This window comes from Falco naumanni, chromosome 7, assembly GCF_017639655.2.
Source record: "Falco naumanni isolate bFalNau1 chromosome 7, bFalNau1.pat, whole genome shotgun sequence".
NCBI classification, from domain to species: Eukaryota; Metazoa; Chordata; class Aves; order Falconiformes; family Falconidae; genus Falco; species Falco naumanni.
Genome location: NC_054060.1, coordinates 35,561,042 through 35,577,588, shown reverse-complemented (window position 1 = coordinate 35,577,588; position 16,547 = coordinate 35,561,042). Strand labels below are relative to the sequence as shown.

Genomic DNA, 16,547 nt, shown 5'->3' with positions numbered 1-16,547 from the left:
ACTCCTAAAGTAAAGTAGGATTTCAAATGCTTTGAAGAATATCCACTAAAATTGCAGCATGAGTCTTCTAAAGATCACAAAGTGTAAAAATATTTAAATGGTTTAGTTCAGAGAATTTAGGACACAGAAGGATCTTTAGGAATTCTCCCAAACAGGAAAACTACTACATAAACCTAGCAAGAACTGAAGCATGATAAGAAGGTACCAAGAAACTGGATGTCTGAACAGGGTTGTGATAATTTTGGAATTGTGAGGAGTGGCTGCAGCATCACTCTTGGTTAAGCTGGTGTCCCATTAAAAGTAAGGCCATGATCCTAACAGCTATTCAAAATGAATGTTTCATTTACATAACGTAACTTGAAGAATCAAAGCTAGTATTTTTCAGACATGACCAAGAGAAATGGGAAAGACATTTTGTACTACTTCTGCAATTCTTCCACAAAAAGAATTCAGGATACATCGCCTTAAATTAAACAGAAAACAGGTTAAAGTAATAACCGCAATATCATCATCACTGAAATGAATTTAAAAAAATAATGAAAAAGCACTAATTGTTCTGTGCAACTTGGCTACATGAAACAGATTCAAATAAGAAAGGGGAAGAAGAAATGGACATTAACACTTGACACAAGACATGATGAGAATTAAAGTTGCCATTCCTCCTTTCAGTTTAAATCCTTTAAATATAGAAAAAATGCAGGAATAAAGCATGTTCTTATATTTGTTGTAACTTAGGACAGCACAAAGAGTTATTTTTCTGGAAATACCTGTTCTCTAACAATCAAAATCAAACAAAAAACCTGCAGTTAAACTTTACCAGTTGTTACAGCTTCAGACATAGTCAGTCATTGTTTTCACAATACTATTTCAAACTTTAATTTTTTAAGCTTTAAATAGAAGAGAATGAAGAAAAAGTGAAATAGGAGAATGGGTGTAGAGTAATAATATACAGGTTGGATCCCTGTAACAACACAGTAAAAAAAAAAATCTAGAGAATGTTTGTTTTCATTAATAACTAAGTTATAAACCATGATATATGCATATCTCATAATTATTTGCAAAAACTGATTTAGATTTTAAGTTGGATGAAAATTATGAAGACATTTAAGGTAGACTCCTTTCCTTTTAAGTAAAAGTTTTGAGGATAGCTTTTTAAATACTTTGAAGTGACCGAAACACCCTGAAAGACCAAAACACAGATAGTGCATCAATAAAGAGAATTGCAAAAATCTTTCTGCTGGAACTATATATTCACTATTTAAAACAAAGTAACTGTCAGACTTCAGAATTTGGTTTTATCCCGATTACAAATATCCTGCTGTTTGTAACAAACACATTTAAGCCTGCTATACATGAAACCAGAATACAAAGTAATGATTATCTCCATAGTGGGGGAGTTCACTGCAACGTTTCCCCCCCCCCCCACCACGTTTGCAGAAGTACACTTGTAGTAAACAACTGTTTCTTCCATAGTCACTTGCCCCTGTTACCACTAAATTCAGGAAGACCAACACTAATTGCTGAAGGGCGTTCCAGATGTAAATGAAGTGAATAATTGAGTACTGGGGACATTTAAAGGTTTAAATCCATTCTCTCTTGAAACAAAACTACAAGTTCCTGGCATCATACCTGTCTTTCGATCTCCTTGCCAATTGCTATTTGCAATAGCTGAGGAATAAGGAAGAATATTCTGTAGGGTTTTTTTTCCTGTTATAGCATGAGAAATCCATGCAAAAAGAGGAAGCTTCAAACTGACAAAGCAATAGGTAGTACAAAATGTACTGATGTATCAGGCGCGAATGTTTTTCAACTTTTTCAACTATTACTCATTTCAAGAAACTGGAAAGAAGGAAAAGGAACGAAACACAAAAATCAAATGTGAATAAAACAAATGCTTATGCCACGCAGCTCTGAAGAATCAGTTTATTAACTCTTAATACAAATAATACTTTAAACTATTTTACAAGTCTTGTGAAGCTCCTCAACCATTTCTTTGCCACACAAAAGCAAAGAGAGAAAAGCTAACATAATAAACAAGTAAGTTTTCCAGCAGCTAAGCAATTGTAATCCTACTCTGAACTCTAGAAATCTTACATAATTTTTTGAGCCAAACTTGCATGGATTTTAATAACTTTTTCTGAAAGACAAATGGTCTCTGTCACCCTCTAAAACATACAATTAAGTATTTCTCATTTATTTGTACATGCACATTCAGAAGAGGAAGACTATTAGAGGAGACAACATTTTCTTAGATTGATACAATTCAGAAAATAGACAAGCTTTGGGGCACATAAACTGGTTTTTTGTACCTGATAATAAAACTACAATCTACACGCCCCGTTGCTTAGAATTTGAGTAGACATGTATTACTCAGTTGGGCTACCTAAGAGAGGCTGGGGCTACCTGCAGAACACAGGATTTAAGCACATTCACAAGAGTAGAGGTATGACAGCTCTCTTAGGGAGAGAGCTGTGATTTGTCATCTGTGCAACATGAAGAGACTTCCAAGAAAACAGACCACGTACAGTGTGTGACAAAACCTAATGTGTTTATTCAACCCATGATTTTCTGTATCAAATTTTGTTTTGAATTTCAATTTCCAAAATGTTCTCTGAAAGAGCTTCTCTTGAAGAGAAAGGCTAAGGGGTCAGAGACAGTGCAATAGAAGAGAAAAAATGCTCTTCCACTGGCACAATATACAACGAAACTACAACAAATTGCTTCACACTTCCCACTCAGAACCAGGGCTTTAAGTTTCTTGGTTTTCTAACTGTTGCACTTAACTGTTTAGACTCTTGTTTTCGACATCAGATCTCTGCTTCAGGCAAAATTATTTTTCAAAACTTCAGATGAAAGAGTTCAATTTGGCTTGCAAGAGCAGCTGAAGGAAAAAATATCTATGCCCTCTTTAAAAAAATAAAAATATCAGTATGTTTCGCTGATAAATTTATGTACCCCAGACTTCGGAGCATGAAGGCGAGAGCACCAACACATATTTTGTAACAGTATCCTCCTACATTTAAGAACAACAAACAAAGTGCTTGTGCTGAAATTCCTGTCCCAGACACTTAAAACCAGTGCACAGGACATCTTTTTCGCTGACAGTACAGGCCTGTTTGGGAGATCCAGAAACATGTGACTGTCCGTCCATCGTGTCCCCCCCCCCCTTCTCTCTAGTCTTTTCTGTCCCACACTTTCAATGGAACAGATTTATACTGTTACCACTTTGGGTATTTAGCAAGTGAAGCTAGATTTGTGAAAGCACCTTCACATGATTTTTAAAAGAAACGTGGAGCCACAAGCACATTCTAAGATTGCACAGACCCATTCAACATGTAGAAGCTTTGGGCAGGATTCTGCTCCTAAACTTAGGTGTCTGTATGTAGGCGTATACTTTCAAAAACTGGGTGAGCTCCAATGCTCAAAATCTAAATCTAACAGATAACAACTAGCTGAAATCAGCGATGTCTGTGTTCCACTCACAGTAATATCTAGATCTCCATTGGCTATAATGGGACCAAAACCACATCAATCACAGGGTAGATGTAGTCTTAGTCTCTCCATCACAACTTCCTGGACAAGTTTTATTTCCCACTTTACAGAAAGTTTGAGCTTTAGATATCTAGCACTTTGAGAAATAAGTATTACATCCACAGGCAAAATATTTTCTCAATCTTAGAAGTTATTATAGAAAACACGTGCTTGCACTTGCCAGGGTTGCAAGCTGTGAGTGTGCTAGAAAGATACTGTGGATCACTTTTTCAGTTTCCAGTCACCCTTTGAAGCTAGGTGACAACATTGTCTGCATTTTTTAAGTAGTACACCCTCAAAGTATTGTGAAAGCAAAAGAACAAGTAATACCATATATGTTTCACAGACAAGTGTTTGGAAAATATTGGGAATATTCGAGTGCTGTTTAACACAGTTGCAGACCCATTTTAGAAATTTATGCAATGCACTTGGCATCATAGACTCTCCATAATCTCAGCTTCCAATGTGAAAGTTTTAACCCTCTTGTAAGTTTTACCCTTAAAGACAGTTATCTAACTAAGCATAAACAGGATTTGTATTCCTTGGACTGCAGACATGCTTAACCTCTCCCTTCCTCACTCTTGCCTAAACTCTTATGAGTTCCCATTCAGCTAGGAAATGTTTAGAGACACCTTTTCCCTTTACAAAGTCTCAGAACAGTGAGGAACAGTTCCCCCAAGAGGAAAATGTTATAGATTGCTAATATTTGTAAGCTCCAAAGGCATCTGAATAATGTCAGATATAATGTAATGCTTTACATTACATCTGTTTGACAAAAAGCCCCTGACCAAAATAAAACACCTCTATGCAAAACTTAAGAATTCAATATCAAAGCACAACCTCATCAGTCTATACAAAACAGAAGACAAACAGCTTGAACACGGGTGACCTTAGTAACTGAGGGATAAGAACTTGCCTAACCGTTATCCTCACCCATCCACTGATTCTACTCACATCCACACTTTGATATACTATAACCTGGAGGCTTGTACTACACACAATTGCAAGAACCCATCTAGAAACAAAATCTGTAACAAGGCTGTTTTGACACACTTCTGAAAAGAACTGCCCGCCTCATTCTGTGAAATAACAATTGCAACACACGCTCAATACGGGCACTACTACCTGCCCCAAGGGAGGCTGTCAAATCTTTGAGAGGAAATGTTCATGAAGAAGCTGGAGATACTATGTCTGGCACAAATCTGTCTGCAGAACATCTGCTATTCATGATAGAGAAGAAAATAAAATCTATACAATTTTTAAATGTCATGTTCTGTTCACATGTCTAACAGTGAAGAAATAGGATGGGAAAGAACACAGGTGGTGATCTACACCCACTGACCATAATAGAAGATCACAGAGATTCCATATTGTCATTTAAATACCCTCCATCCTATATATGCAGCATAACTATTTGAAATAAATGGTTTCTAAAATAACTAATACCCATCCCATTATTTTTTTCTTCTAAGATGGTTATACAGAATTCTTTTCTAATGTAATTTGAAAAACTGAAATACAGAATACTAACATATCTTACACATGCGTTTTATCAAATACTCCGTGCTGAGGAAGAAAACAGAGGGGTGAAAAAAAAAAGTCAAGAATTGTATTAATCTCTACAGATATTGAATTACCATGCTTCGCATCAAAGTTTGCTAGAAAAAATAAAAAAGTACAAATTGAAATCATTAATATTGAAAAGTCAGTCTTATCTTTTTTATAATTAGTACATACATTTAAAATCAAATTTCCACTGAACATTTTACTTACCATTTCCACGCCATACTTCAGCCAGATGGCAGCTTCCTTCTCCAGGCTCTTTGCAGAACTCTACTACATCACGACAGGTTGTTTCTGGTGTAATTGGAACTTCTGTCAGAATCTGTTCATTGTTGCTCAGAAACACAGTTAATATCATCTGAAAGAAAAAAAGAAAAGTAGCAGAATATTTAAAAAATTTTACAAGAATAAGATTGTGAGTAAGATTTATAATCCCCCTGTAAATGGAAATGTATTCTTACGGTTGGTTACCACTATCCATCAAAGCAGTTTGCAGTTTCTTGTAACTTTGCCAAAGCTTAGTCCTTTGTGCTGAATTTTTCTTGACAGTGCACTGAATTGACAATTTTTTAAAAAGCTTCATTTAGTTCTGTCTGAAAATAAGGCTAGGAGGGAAAGAACAAGTTGTGGCTATGTTGAATGCTTGAAATCATAGCATTTAAATGTTGCAAATAAATACATACTTTGGCAAAGTAACCTGAAGCTTCGCAGCTGAGCGACCCTTGGCATGATCGACATAATTTTTGCACTTTGTCTGAAGACACAATTACACTTGGTTGAACTGTAAGCCTTTGGTTAAATGGCAAGCCTCAGAGTTTAAACATGCTCCCTTCACTCAAAGTTACAACACTGAAAGACTACTTTTTCTCTAGTAAACTGCTCCCAGCTATTCCAGTTGGAAAGTAGCTACAAACCAGAAAATAGCTTTTCTTCCCACCCCTACACCTTCTTAGTAACATTCAAGATGACTTGACATCAAGGAAAACAGAAAGAAGAAAGTGGGATGAAATGTATAAAGAAAAAGCCTAGCACTAAGAGCTATTACTAATATGGGTCGATGTAAACTTCTGTTGAAATTGCTTGTTCCACCTTGAATAAATGTGTGCGCAAATACCTGTACCCAGAGATACTCTCATCCTTCATGCTAGCAGATGTAACTTGCTGCAAAGTTAAAACACTCAAAAACTGTGCACATTAAACTTAATCAGCCTCACCCCCTTGGTGCTTATGTATTATGATATGTTCATTAATAACATGTTCATTTGCTACCTTCACCCCCCATGAAGGGCCTCAGCCTCATAGAGCAGTTTCAATGGATTTGTTCTGTAGGGCCTCATGTAATTTACTGCAAAAGCTGGAAGCACATAGTAAACAGCTGAGGGGCTTGTAAGAAGGAAAAGACAACATTCCACCAAGAAACAAAGTCCTAATGCAACAATGTTGAAGCGATTCATTTTTTCCTGAGTGAGACTGGTTCAGGACCAATAAAGGTTGTATTCAAAGACAAGTATTCCTACGCTACACTAAATCCTCTGAAAGATACCTGACCCTAAGCTCCCGCTTAAAATTAAACAGATACTTTTAACCATTCTACTCTGCATATTAATTTCCCATCTGTCATCAAAACACTGTTCTGTAAACCCATAGGGATGGCACAGAGATAACCTGATGTTCAAAAGACAAAGATACCACAATAATAATGTCACTATTACTAATTTGACAAAAACAGTAACTTTATCTGCAAGGAAAGTTCTTTCAGATCTTTCCAGTAAATAAAATGTGGGATCACATACTGAACCACAAAGATTAAATCTAATTATTTAAAAGCTCTTCCTTAAATGAGCACGCTCCACTTACAGTTGGGCTTCAGTTTGCATAGGCAATTCATAAAAACATTCATAATATTTGTAGGACATATATGTAGAGATTTGCATTGGTAACAGCTAGATAATGAGCAAGAGCAGTCTTTCTCCTTTAGAATTATGCAAAGGACAAAATTCCAGGAAAGCCCAGGCTTTGAGCTCTCAGTCTCCTTGTCAGTCCTCCAGCTATTTTAGTCCATGTTTCTACTCTCCCTCAGCCTGCCAAGTTTGTACACTGTATCCTGAAGTTTTCAAGTGACTACAACACAAGAACAGTCATCCAGGGCTGTGAATATACCAGAATTCACTCCGAGTTTCTCCAACAGCAGCATTAAAATATGCTATACTAAAAGCTATAGTACAAGCTAGGAGGAAGCTATAAGGATGCAGCCACAGATAGTAACGTGCCTGTAGCCACCTACTGTAAATAGCTCACAATATTATTTTTTCCCTGTAGAAGATTCAGACACAGCCTCAATATTCATGACTGTGGAATCTTTTACAGAATAAATACCTGGTGTGGAATCTGGCAGTGGAATTTGATCTCTTAAAGATGAGGAGTCATACATGAACATAAACCAACAGGCTTAGAAGAAACCTTAAGAGGTCATATAATGCAGTCTCTTGGCCTCAGGCAGGATCAACCTTCAAATGAGTCTGATGTCCTTTGTTCTATATGAGCTTGTTCAGGCTGTCCTAGAAACCACCCTGACTTCCCTACGAGTTTTGCAACTTCAGGTGCGCTCCCCTAGTACAACGCAATTACTTACAATTGCAATAAAACTAGACTACCACCACAGGAACAGAAGATGGCAGCTGATGTAGCACATTGCTTCCCTGTTAAGGAATAGCCTAGGAATCACCTAGAAAGCTAAAATTCCAACTGCTGAATAAAGTCTTTTCCTCACAATTTTTCTACAATCTTGCTGGAAAAAAATGAAACTTTTCCCATCTTCAGCTGATATCCTGAGTTAAAAACCAACAGGTATACCTTTAATTAGACCCTCCTCAACAACAATTTTTGTGAATACATGAAATACATTTTATTCAACTATTCTCTTATGGTAACAAGACCTGAAACACTGGTGCTTGAGAAGAAATAAACTGAAAACCCACACCTCTACTGCCTTATGCCCAAGTTAATTTACTAACTCAGACATCTAATACAATAAATATTGTAAATACAATTAACGCAGCCCATGTAAGCATATTATATCCTGACTGCAGAAAACTGAATTTAAGCTATCAGAAAGCCATCAGACAAGCATTATTTCAGGACATGCTGAAACATTAGAATTTAAAACAAGTCTGAGAATATTTTCTTATAGTAATAGTCATATATTCAATTAGAAAAACAGAAATAGCGAGTTCTTGGGATGAAGATGGGAACTTAACTCAGCTGGCTTTTTACTTTACATGTAACTGTTTTTTAACTAAACCCCACGTTTCCACTCAAAACCAGTGTTCCTGTCAAAAATGGATCAGATTATCATTACTCTTCCTGCATATAACCTATTTTATGTCCACAACAATGAAGTAATCTAGAAAAATCACACCTATGAAAGATTAGAAGTGAGACCATTTAAAGCAGTGAACAAAAGTTTAAAAAAAACAACAACACATTCCAAGAAAATGAAAACCATTAATTTTTCCCTTTGTGCTATCCACTGCCCTCATTACACAAATCTAGATATAGGAATGCCTACCCGATATTAAAGACATAGTGGATAGAGATCTTTTTGTGTTAACGACTTCTGCCAATTTAAGAATTATCAAGCACAGGACTGTGAGTTACAAATATACTGGATATTTAATATGGCTAAATTCACACACTGCTCTTTAGTCTTACTAGATTTTCCCTTTGCCCTTTTTTTTTTTTTTAAACCAACCTAGAAATTTCATTATGTAAAAGTAAGAAACAACAAAGCAACAAGAAAACCCCCAACTCCTCTTCCAGCAAGAGTGATCAGACATTTCAAAAACAGGTTTCTCCATTCCTTCTGTTTCACAAGAACTGGAAGGCATTATCTTCTCACCATGCATTTTCCCCTAATAAGAGAGTTCCAAAGCACTCATTCGTGATTTTGTGCTTTGCCATTTCAGAGCACTTGGTAGTGTGTCTACAACTCCAACACAACAACAATCAGCAAAGAAAAAGCCTTCTTCAAAGTAAATCTCTCTTGCACCATAGAACCTCACCATCTCCCAGAAAGTTTTAATAACTTTCATCCTTTATTTTACTGACTTGGGAGTCCCAGGAGCTTGCAATATTTAAGGTGTTTCTAAAATAATGTTTTAACCAGAATGTCCAAAACCTTATCTTACTGAAATGTAAAAGCTCCATCAAATATGAACTTGGATTAAGACTGTTTTCACTTAATAAAAAAACTGCAGAATGAAACACAAGTAATATGTGAAGAAGTGAAGAAGTGAAAAATCATCCCTTTGATGAGTCATACTAATATGCACAACTCTGCATGTAGAATGGACACAATTGATAACTTCTAACTTTTTTTATCTCATGCAAGTTTGCTTGGAATTGGAATTCATGCCAATACATAAATCTTGCATCAGCTACAGCTGTAGAAATTCTAGCTGCATATTTCAAGTAGTAAAACAGAACTTTAACTTTATTTTGAATATGAACGCTGTCCCTTTTTAAGGCTGTACTTAATTAGATGAAGCTTTAAGCAATTACATTTTAAAAGAAACCAGACTATGAAAGTACAACCACAAAACTGTTTTAATTAAAGCCACCTAAAGATACATTCTTGACTCAAGTAATCAGTATTTCTTTAAACTGTTGAGATTTCAGAACAAATCCCAAATAAATTTGATGTTGATTATTGTATGTAAACCGCAGAAAAACAGTAATAAGATTAAGCCGTTTCACATCCCTATATTAAAAAGAAACATTTAAAGTCCATCCAATATAGTTATTCACCAGCATGCTTTTCTCCAATAATTATTCACCTTCAGAATTAAACTGTTATTTTCAAAATAGATCTGTTGAAGAATTTCTTGCAATATATTTACAGGTCTTATTTTAAATAAAAGCACCAAGACATACAGCAGATTTATTATAAATTACTCTGTTTTTCATCAGGACATTTCTTTCCTTTAACATCTTTCCCTGAGAAATGACTGTGTTCAATTTCCATGTTTCTGAACACATTTCTTCACACCTTCCTCGCATCCAAGCTGTACAAACTTCAAGTTCAGGCCAAAATTTAAAGCTCAGTAATGCCTTTTGACTGTATTAGCAAAATTCACAAAGGTAGCACAACGAACAGAGTTCAGTTTGCAAAGAATACAGAAATGAGTTTTCTGCCAAAATGCAGACTTGCGAAACCAATAGCATGTTTCCTACTACACTTCCAAATTTGAAGCCAACTGTCTCCATATGGCCTGCAAAAGAATTCACAAAGTTGGGAGCAACTTCGAGACACTAAAAACATATAGCTATGGGCTACTAACAAACATTAAAACCACAAAATTCACTATTCATAAACTTAAGCATTTATAAGGTTACTTAAAAAACCAAATAAGCTAGTATTATTCTTGGATAACATTTGAGATTTTGATCAAATCTGCAAATTTAATGTCGCTTAAATGTACTCTATATTTATATATAAGCTCATATGCTAGTTGCATTAACTTGCCATTTTGCAATCACTGAAGGAAAATTTGATCCACTTTCATCAGGCTCTGCACAAGAAAACCTGGCTACAGAAAGCATAACCAGGAGGAAAAGTCTAGTCTGACAATAGTTGTACCAAGACCTAGTGATGGGGTATAAAACTACTTTTCTTGCTAAGACACAGAAATCAGTTTAATTGGGGGGGGGAAAAAAAGTATTTAACACCTCTTATAGAAATTTGGAATTACAGCATTAAAAGAAATCCTTAAACAAGATTTCCTTACATTTTTATAAGGCCTACATGTATGCAATGGCTTAAAGAACTGACAAAAACCACAGACATTTCTTGTCAGGACTTTCAGGACTGCTGCCTTTGCCCTCTTCAGTAAACAAGCTTCATACATGACAGCAGGTATTCAACAGGATTCAGCCTATTTCAAAACCCTACACCTACTTGATACTTATTTGCTGAAGGGATACTTATGACACTTTTCTTCTCTTTTGTTACTGAAAGATAAAAAGATACAGCATCAATTGCAGATCTGAAATTTGAAGCCTCTTACTTTCGCAGTGGCAGGCTTTTTTTGTAGGGCAGAGAAATAAGCCAACATCTTTGCTACAGGAAGGAAACAGCAACTATCATCACATATTTAAATACATTCAACTAAGGAAGATAGATCCACAGATTAGTAAAGGTATTGTAGTGGTTAACTCAAAGACTTCCAGAGCTCTAGGAGAACAATACCTAATGAAAACAATAGCAACTAAAAGTTCACGTTCGCTTGTGTAAACCCAAGCAACCCACAGACTCGCATGGGTGATCTACAGGCTGTGAGGAGCAAGACAAGAAGAGCGCTAAAAACTGACGTAATAAATGTTAAAGTTTCCAGAATCTGCTTAAGACAGAAGAGTGACACAATCATTTAGACATTATAATCCTACATCAGATTTTAGACTATACTTTGTTATACTGTACTTTGTTGTATTAGAAGTCAGTCAATCCACAGTACTAAACTACTGCCAGCTCTCCAGACATTATCTTTATAGAAGCTGTTTGTTGTTTGTCACAACACTGGAAGGTCTTCTTTTTGATTCAGATGGTTCTGTTAAAAGCAAGCAGGAGCTGAGATTTGGCTAATTAATTTAAAAGATGGGCAGCAAACTTGTGGCTACAGAAGGGAAAATGGGTGTAGCTGAAAAGGGACGAGTTAAAAGCATGTAAGAGGTTGCATTACAAATAAAACTATTTAAAAGGAAAACCATCCAAGTGCAATATTTAACATCATTAGCTAAAGCAACTCAGCCTGAAGTTAGAAAAATCTATAAAACATGCCTCTTGCGATGTTTACTAGTGGAAAATGTAATTTGGCGCTTGCTACAGAATGAGTTCAACATCCCTGCATGTATTATCTGTTGGCTTGGTTCCTAAATTGCTACATCTGGAGAAACAGCAAGAGATCTTGTTGTTGCTCCTTGACACAAATAATTCTACCAAAGGACTGTCAAGACACTAGTTACCATGTAAGAGTCTTTAGAAAGCAGAGATAATTCTAGGCATGCTGACGAGTTCATGCTGAGCACATTTCTCCATTAGGCAACATACATTACAAATGGAGATATTTTTATTTTTTCTGGAACAAGGCTTTGAAATTTTGTTTTGCTCCACTGTTTAAAAGACTGTGGACCATATGCTATCTTTCACAATATACACAACTATTATTAGAAGGTGGACACTGGAGACTCTCTTGAAAGACTCTCCTCTAATCAGTTGATGCTGGTTTTCCTAAACCCCTTACAAGGTTCATGACAACTCAATATATAAAAGTAAGTATTCGCACCTTGCAAATTAGTATTCTGTGATTTGCTATCTATCAACCATGAACAGAAGACTGATCTTCAAATCAAGAAGCTCTGAAGAAGTCCCAGAGTTTTTCTGGCACTTGCTGGCTTCACTAAGGATACTCTGTTTTATCTTTTAGAATATTTGCAGTCTGTGAATCTTAGGTTGACAAACCTCATCCAGTACTGCCTGCCTAACTTCAATGAGATTTATCTAAAGCACCTTGAAAAAAAAAATTACAATCAGCAAGCACATCAATTTTGTGTTGATTATTACATAAAAAAGTAAAAGAAATTGCTAATCTATTCTCAAAACTAACAAATATCCCTGCTATAACTACATATTTTAGTAGTTGTTTAGGCCTATTAATATAAGCATTCCTTAAACAAAGGATTCTTGCCAAAGTCCTTTTAGAAAACTGCAGCAGACACTGCATTTGCAAATGCATGGAACACTAGTTATACACAGGAAAAGTCAGAAGTTCAGGGGACAGCAAGACTCCAGATCAAAACAATAGCTACACTGGTACAGTCATCTTTCCTGAAGTCCATTTGCCCATAAACTCTGTCAGCTCTACTTTGATAAAATATAAACATAATGTCCAGATTTCTACTATTCTTCACATCTCCAACCCAGAGTCTTCCAAACCAAATGATTCAGAGAGTTAAGTGGGGATCCCCAGTACAGGGTCAGGTGTGGGTCCATAGCCACCAGGGAAAAGAAGGGAGGAATCACTGTGACACAACAACCGTATCTCACTCTACAAGATCACGAAACCAACTTAGTGCTAATGTTCAGAGGTCTAAATCTTTCATATTTGTCAAGGTAACAGCATGTCATACATCAAATGCATGACATGCATGAAACAACAGTCCTAAAATATTAACTGCCCATTTTATTAGCTGATGAGACATAAATATGTTTAAGAGTACTGTTAAATATGTTATTTTCCAAATCATTACAGAAGACATGTTGCTGAAGAACAACACAACTGTAGTGCTGTAAAATTTGCAGTATACTCAGGTGAACTGGCAATAAATTAAAAATGAAATTAAATGAATCCAAGATGACTCAGCTACAGAGATAATTTCATTACATAAGAATCTCAGCTTTCTAGTCAGGAAAAAAAGTCATATTCACCAAAACGAAAAGTTAAAAAAAAAAACAACAAAACAACTAAAACCCAAACCAAACCAAAAAACTTGTACACAAACCCAAACCAAAAAAACACACCACACACACAACCCTTAAGACCCCAAATCCTACAAAATAGGACATTACACCACAGACTCAAGAACCAGACAACAGATAAGACAGACAAAACATTGAATATTTTAGTTTTATTAGGTGGGGGATGTGAGGAGAAGTCCTATTCAAGGTTTCTGCATATTGGCATTAGCAATACTGTAATTCACTTTGAAAGAAAGTTCACTTTGACAGCACAAGACAAAGCTGAAAAGCAGAGTTAAGCATAAGGTTGTGGGTTAATTTTCCTGAAAGACAATCCTCAAAATCCACATGCAACAGAAGTGTTCCACAGAATTTGTATCACAGAACTGAGTGCGCTCAAATTTTTCAACTCCTTTGACCAAGGCTAAGGAAAGGGAGGTGCTGATGTTTCTACAGTCTTGTGCTCGACCTTGTCAACAGCTAAAGCAAAGTCATCCAAAATCCACTGAATTCCAGAAAAGCCTGACCTACCTACTGCACTGAAAATAATCTCATCAAAAAAGTACAGTATACTAAGACAGACATTTGTGGTTTTTCACTTAAAACTTTTCAACAAAACACCACACACGCCAACAAAAAAGCAAAACTACAAAACAAAAACAACCAACAGTATTTTTACTAAAGATAACGTGCTTTTTGTCAATTAATAAAGGTGATTTGCAGCACTGAACATTACTTTTTCATTTTGAAAACAAGTAACAGCTTTTATGAAATCTACAGACACAGACTCCGATGTAATGTTGCAATTGGAATCAGCACTACTCCTTCCTTTTATTTTCAATAGAGGGAAAGAAGAAGGAACTGCCACAGCTTTCTCTCATTGAGCAGAAAGTATTAACAGAATACTGATTGTTTAGTGTATTGCTTTCAGGGAATACCAACCATTCAGTCTTAGATGTAATGTCATCTGGCTTGGCAAAAGTATAAAAAGTGGAAAGTGAATACATCCTTTGGGATTCAACAGGCAATCTGCAGTTTTCCTTCCAGAGTGGAAATTGCACATAATAGAAAATAACTCTTTCCAGTGCATTTATTTAGTTTTTAAATGGTAGATTTAAAAACTAAAAGCTGCTCTGTTTTACTTTCAGAACTCCACTTTGGCTGAATCAAACCCCATAAATAAAAATCAAATTATATAAGGTAAAATTAAAAATTTTAGACATTTCACATACAGAAGAAACCCATATAAGGCAATAATCCCTGATCTTCAAGTAAAAATCCCACATATGCACACTCTAACCCATTATAAGGATACACTCTTTGGTTTTACAAAAAGAAACCCCACAATGTTTAATTTTACAGCAAACAAAAAAAAAGCAATGTAATCCTACCTTCTTTCTTATCATTCTGTCCTTTGGCCATTTTCTAGAGTTATGTCCAGTCTTTTCTGGTAGCCAAGATTTCTCTTTTGATGTTTTTATAATATTCTGCAGAACCACCCTTAAAATATTCTTCATGTGGACAGTTGTAAATAGCAGTAAATATGAAAATATTGTGTAGAGCTAAAACCTAAGAACAGTTCCTGTGCAACAACTACAGTGAAAAACTACTTAAATGGAGTATTTTTGGTCTACTGGCATATGAATTCAAGCAGTAATGACGAGCAGTGATAAGATGTTCTAAAGAAACAAGACAGGCCACAGTTGTGACAGGAACAAGATAGGCTGGATCAAGTTTCACCTAATTAGGCAAGGTTGCAGTAGGGGAGTTCTGCTACCCTCTCGTGCAATAGTAATCTTTGCTGTTATAATAATGACAAACAGTAAGTATCCATCTTAAATTTACATATAAGGCTCTGACTGTCTCAAAAGAGACAGAAGCGATTTTCCTGTTGAAGGGGACAATGATACGAGCAGGAGTTACAAACGCAAATAATCCTAACAACTATCATAAGACATCTTCGTGACACATTTTCTTAAATCAGGAAAATATTTTTAAAAGACCAACCATCTTAAAAAGAAAAACAACAACAAATCCACCATGTATTTATGCCTAAAAATACTATAGTTCAAGCACCACTCCATTCTTGGCAAAGTCTGTCTTCTTGCTGGACGTAATTCAAGCAGCAGAGAATATAAAATGGCAAACTATGTTTCTGATTGCCTCTTCATGTCAAGGGACAACCAATGTTTATCATCATTCCTGTCAACACTATACAGGATCCAGAGTGGGGAACAGACAGAGAGATGGCACCAACAGTGCATTTAGTTCTTACTCTACAACTGCAGGAGCAAAGCATGTTCTCCAGCCCGATCTGTTCTCTTAATAGAGAAAATTGAGAGAAAGAGTAAGCAAGTGACCCAAGAGGGCAGGAGGGGGGCAAAGAAAAAGAAAACCAAAAAATCCAACCTATACTATGAAAGATCAACAGAACCTGAACAACCTAGAGCTATGAGCTACCTTTTCTGTGTAGCATATTAACTGCATTACACACTAACTGCAGGAAGGGAAAAGTCAGGGGTCCTCCACTTCATTTGTAACAATTCTGTGGCTCACATTACCCTTCCCTAAAAGCAGCACCAGAGAAAAAAAAAGCTAGTAAGATACTGTATTTAGCCTGCTTCAACATTCAGAAATAGCACTGTCCTCCCTTAATGCATTTTGTCGGTAAAAAACCCATTCTGATTGCATGCAGCATTCCTTTCTCCTCAGCAAACCTATTACGTTGAGAGTTTTATTGAGAATATAATTGGTAGAATCGTTTCAGACTTATAAAATGCGGCAACTTAAAAAATTTAACGTGTTAGCAACTGAGAACATTTTAAATAAATGAGAAACTGGAGGATACTTCTTAAAAGGGGTTGTTTTGCTTTTGGAAGGATGGAAAAATCTAATCTGGTTGTTCTCCAAAACCGGATTGTATCTTTATCTGCCAGAAAAA

The 16,547-nt window shown here is 35.9% G+C and overlaps 1 protein-coding gene across 5 annotated transcripts in view; it reads right to left on the bottom strand.

Annotated features, from left to right (window-relative positions):
- PPP1R13B (protein phosphatase 1 regulatory subunit 13B) overlaps positions 1–16,547 on the bottom strand; it is a 69,057-nt gene that overhangs the window by 39,842 nt on the left and 12,668 nt on the right. For 2 of the 5 annotated variants that reach the window (XM_040599740.1, XM_040599741.1), the window contains exons 1-2: positions 14,998–15,212; positions 5,305–5,452 (exon numbers count right to left, since the gene is read on the bottom strand). In XM_040599740.1, coding sequence (XP_040455674.1) covers positions 5,305–5,452; positions 14,998–15,123 — 274 coding nt within the window. In that variant the 5' untranslated portion in view covers positions 15,124–15,212. Of the gene's footprint in view, positions 1–5,304; positions 5,453–14,997; positions 15,213–16,547 lie in introns of those variants that run through there. The other 3 variants (XM_040599743.1, XM_040599744.1, XM_040599742.1) reach the window with 2 other exon arrangements.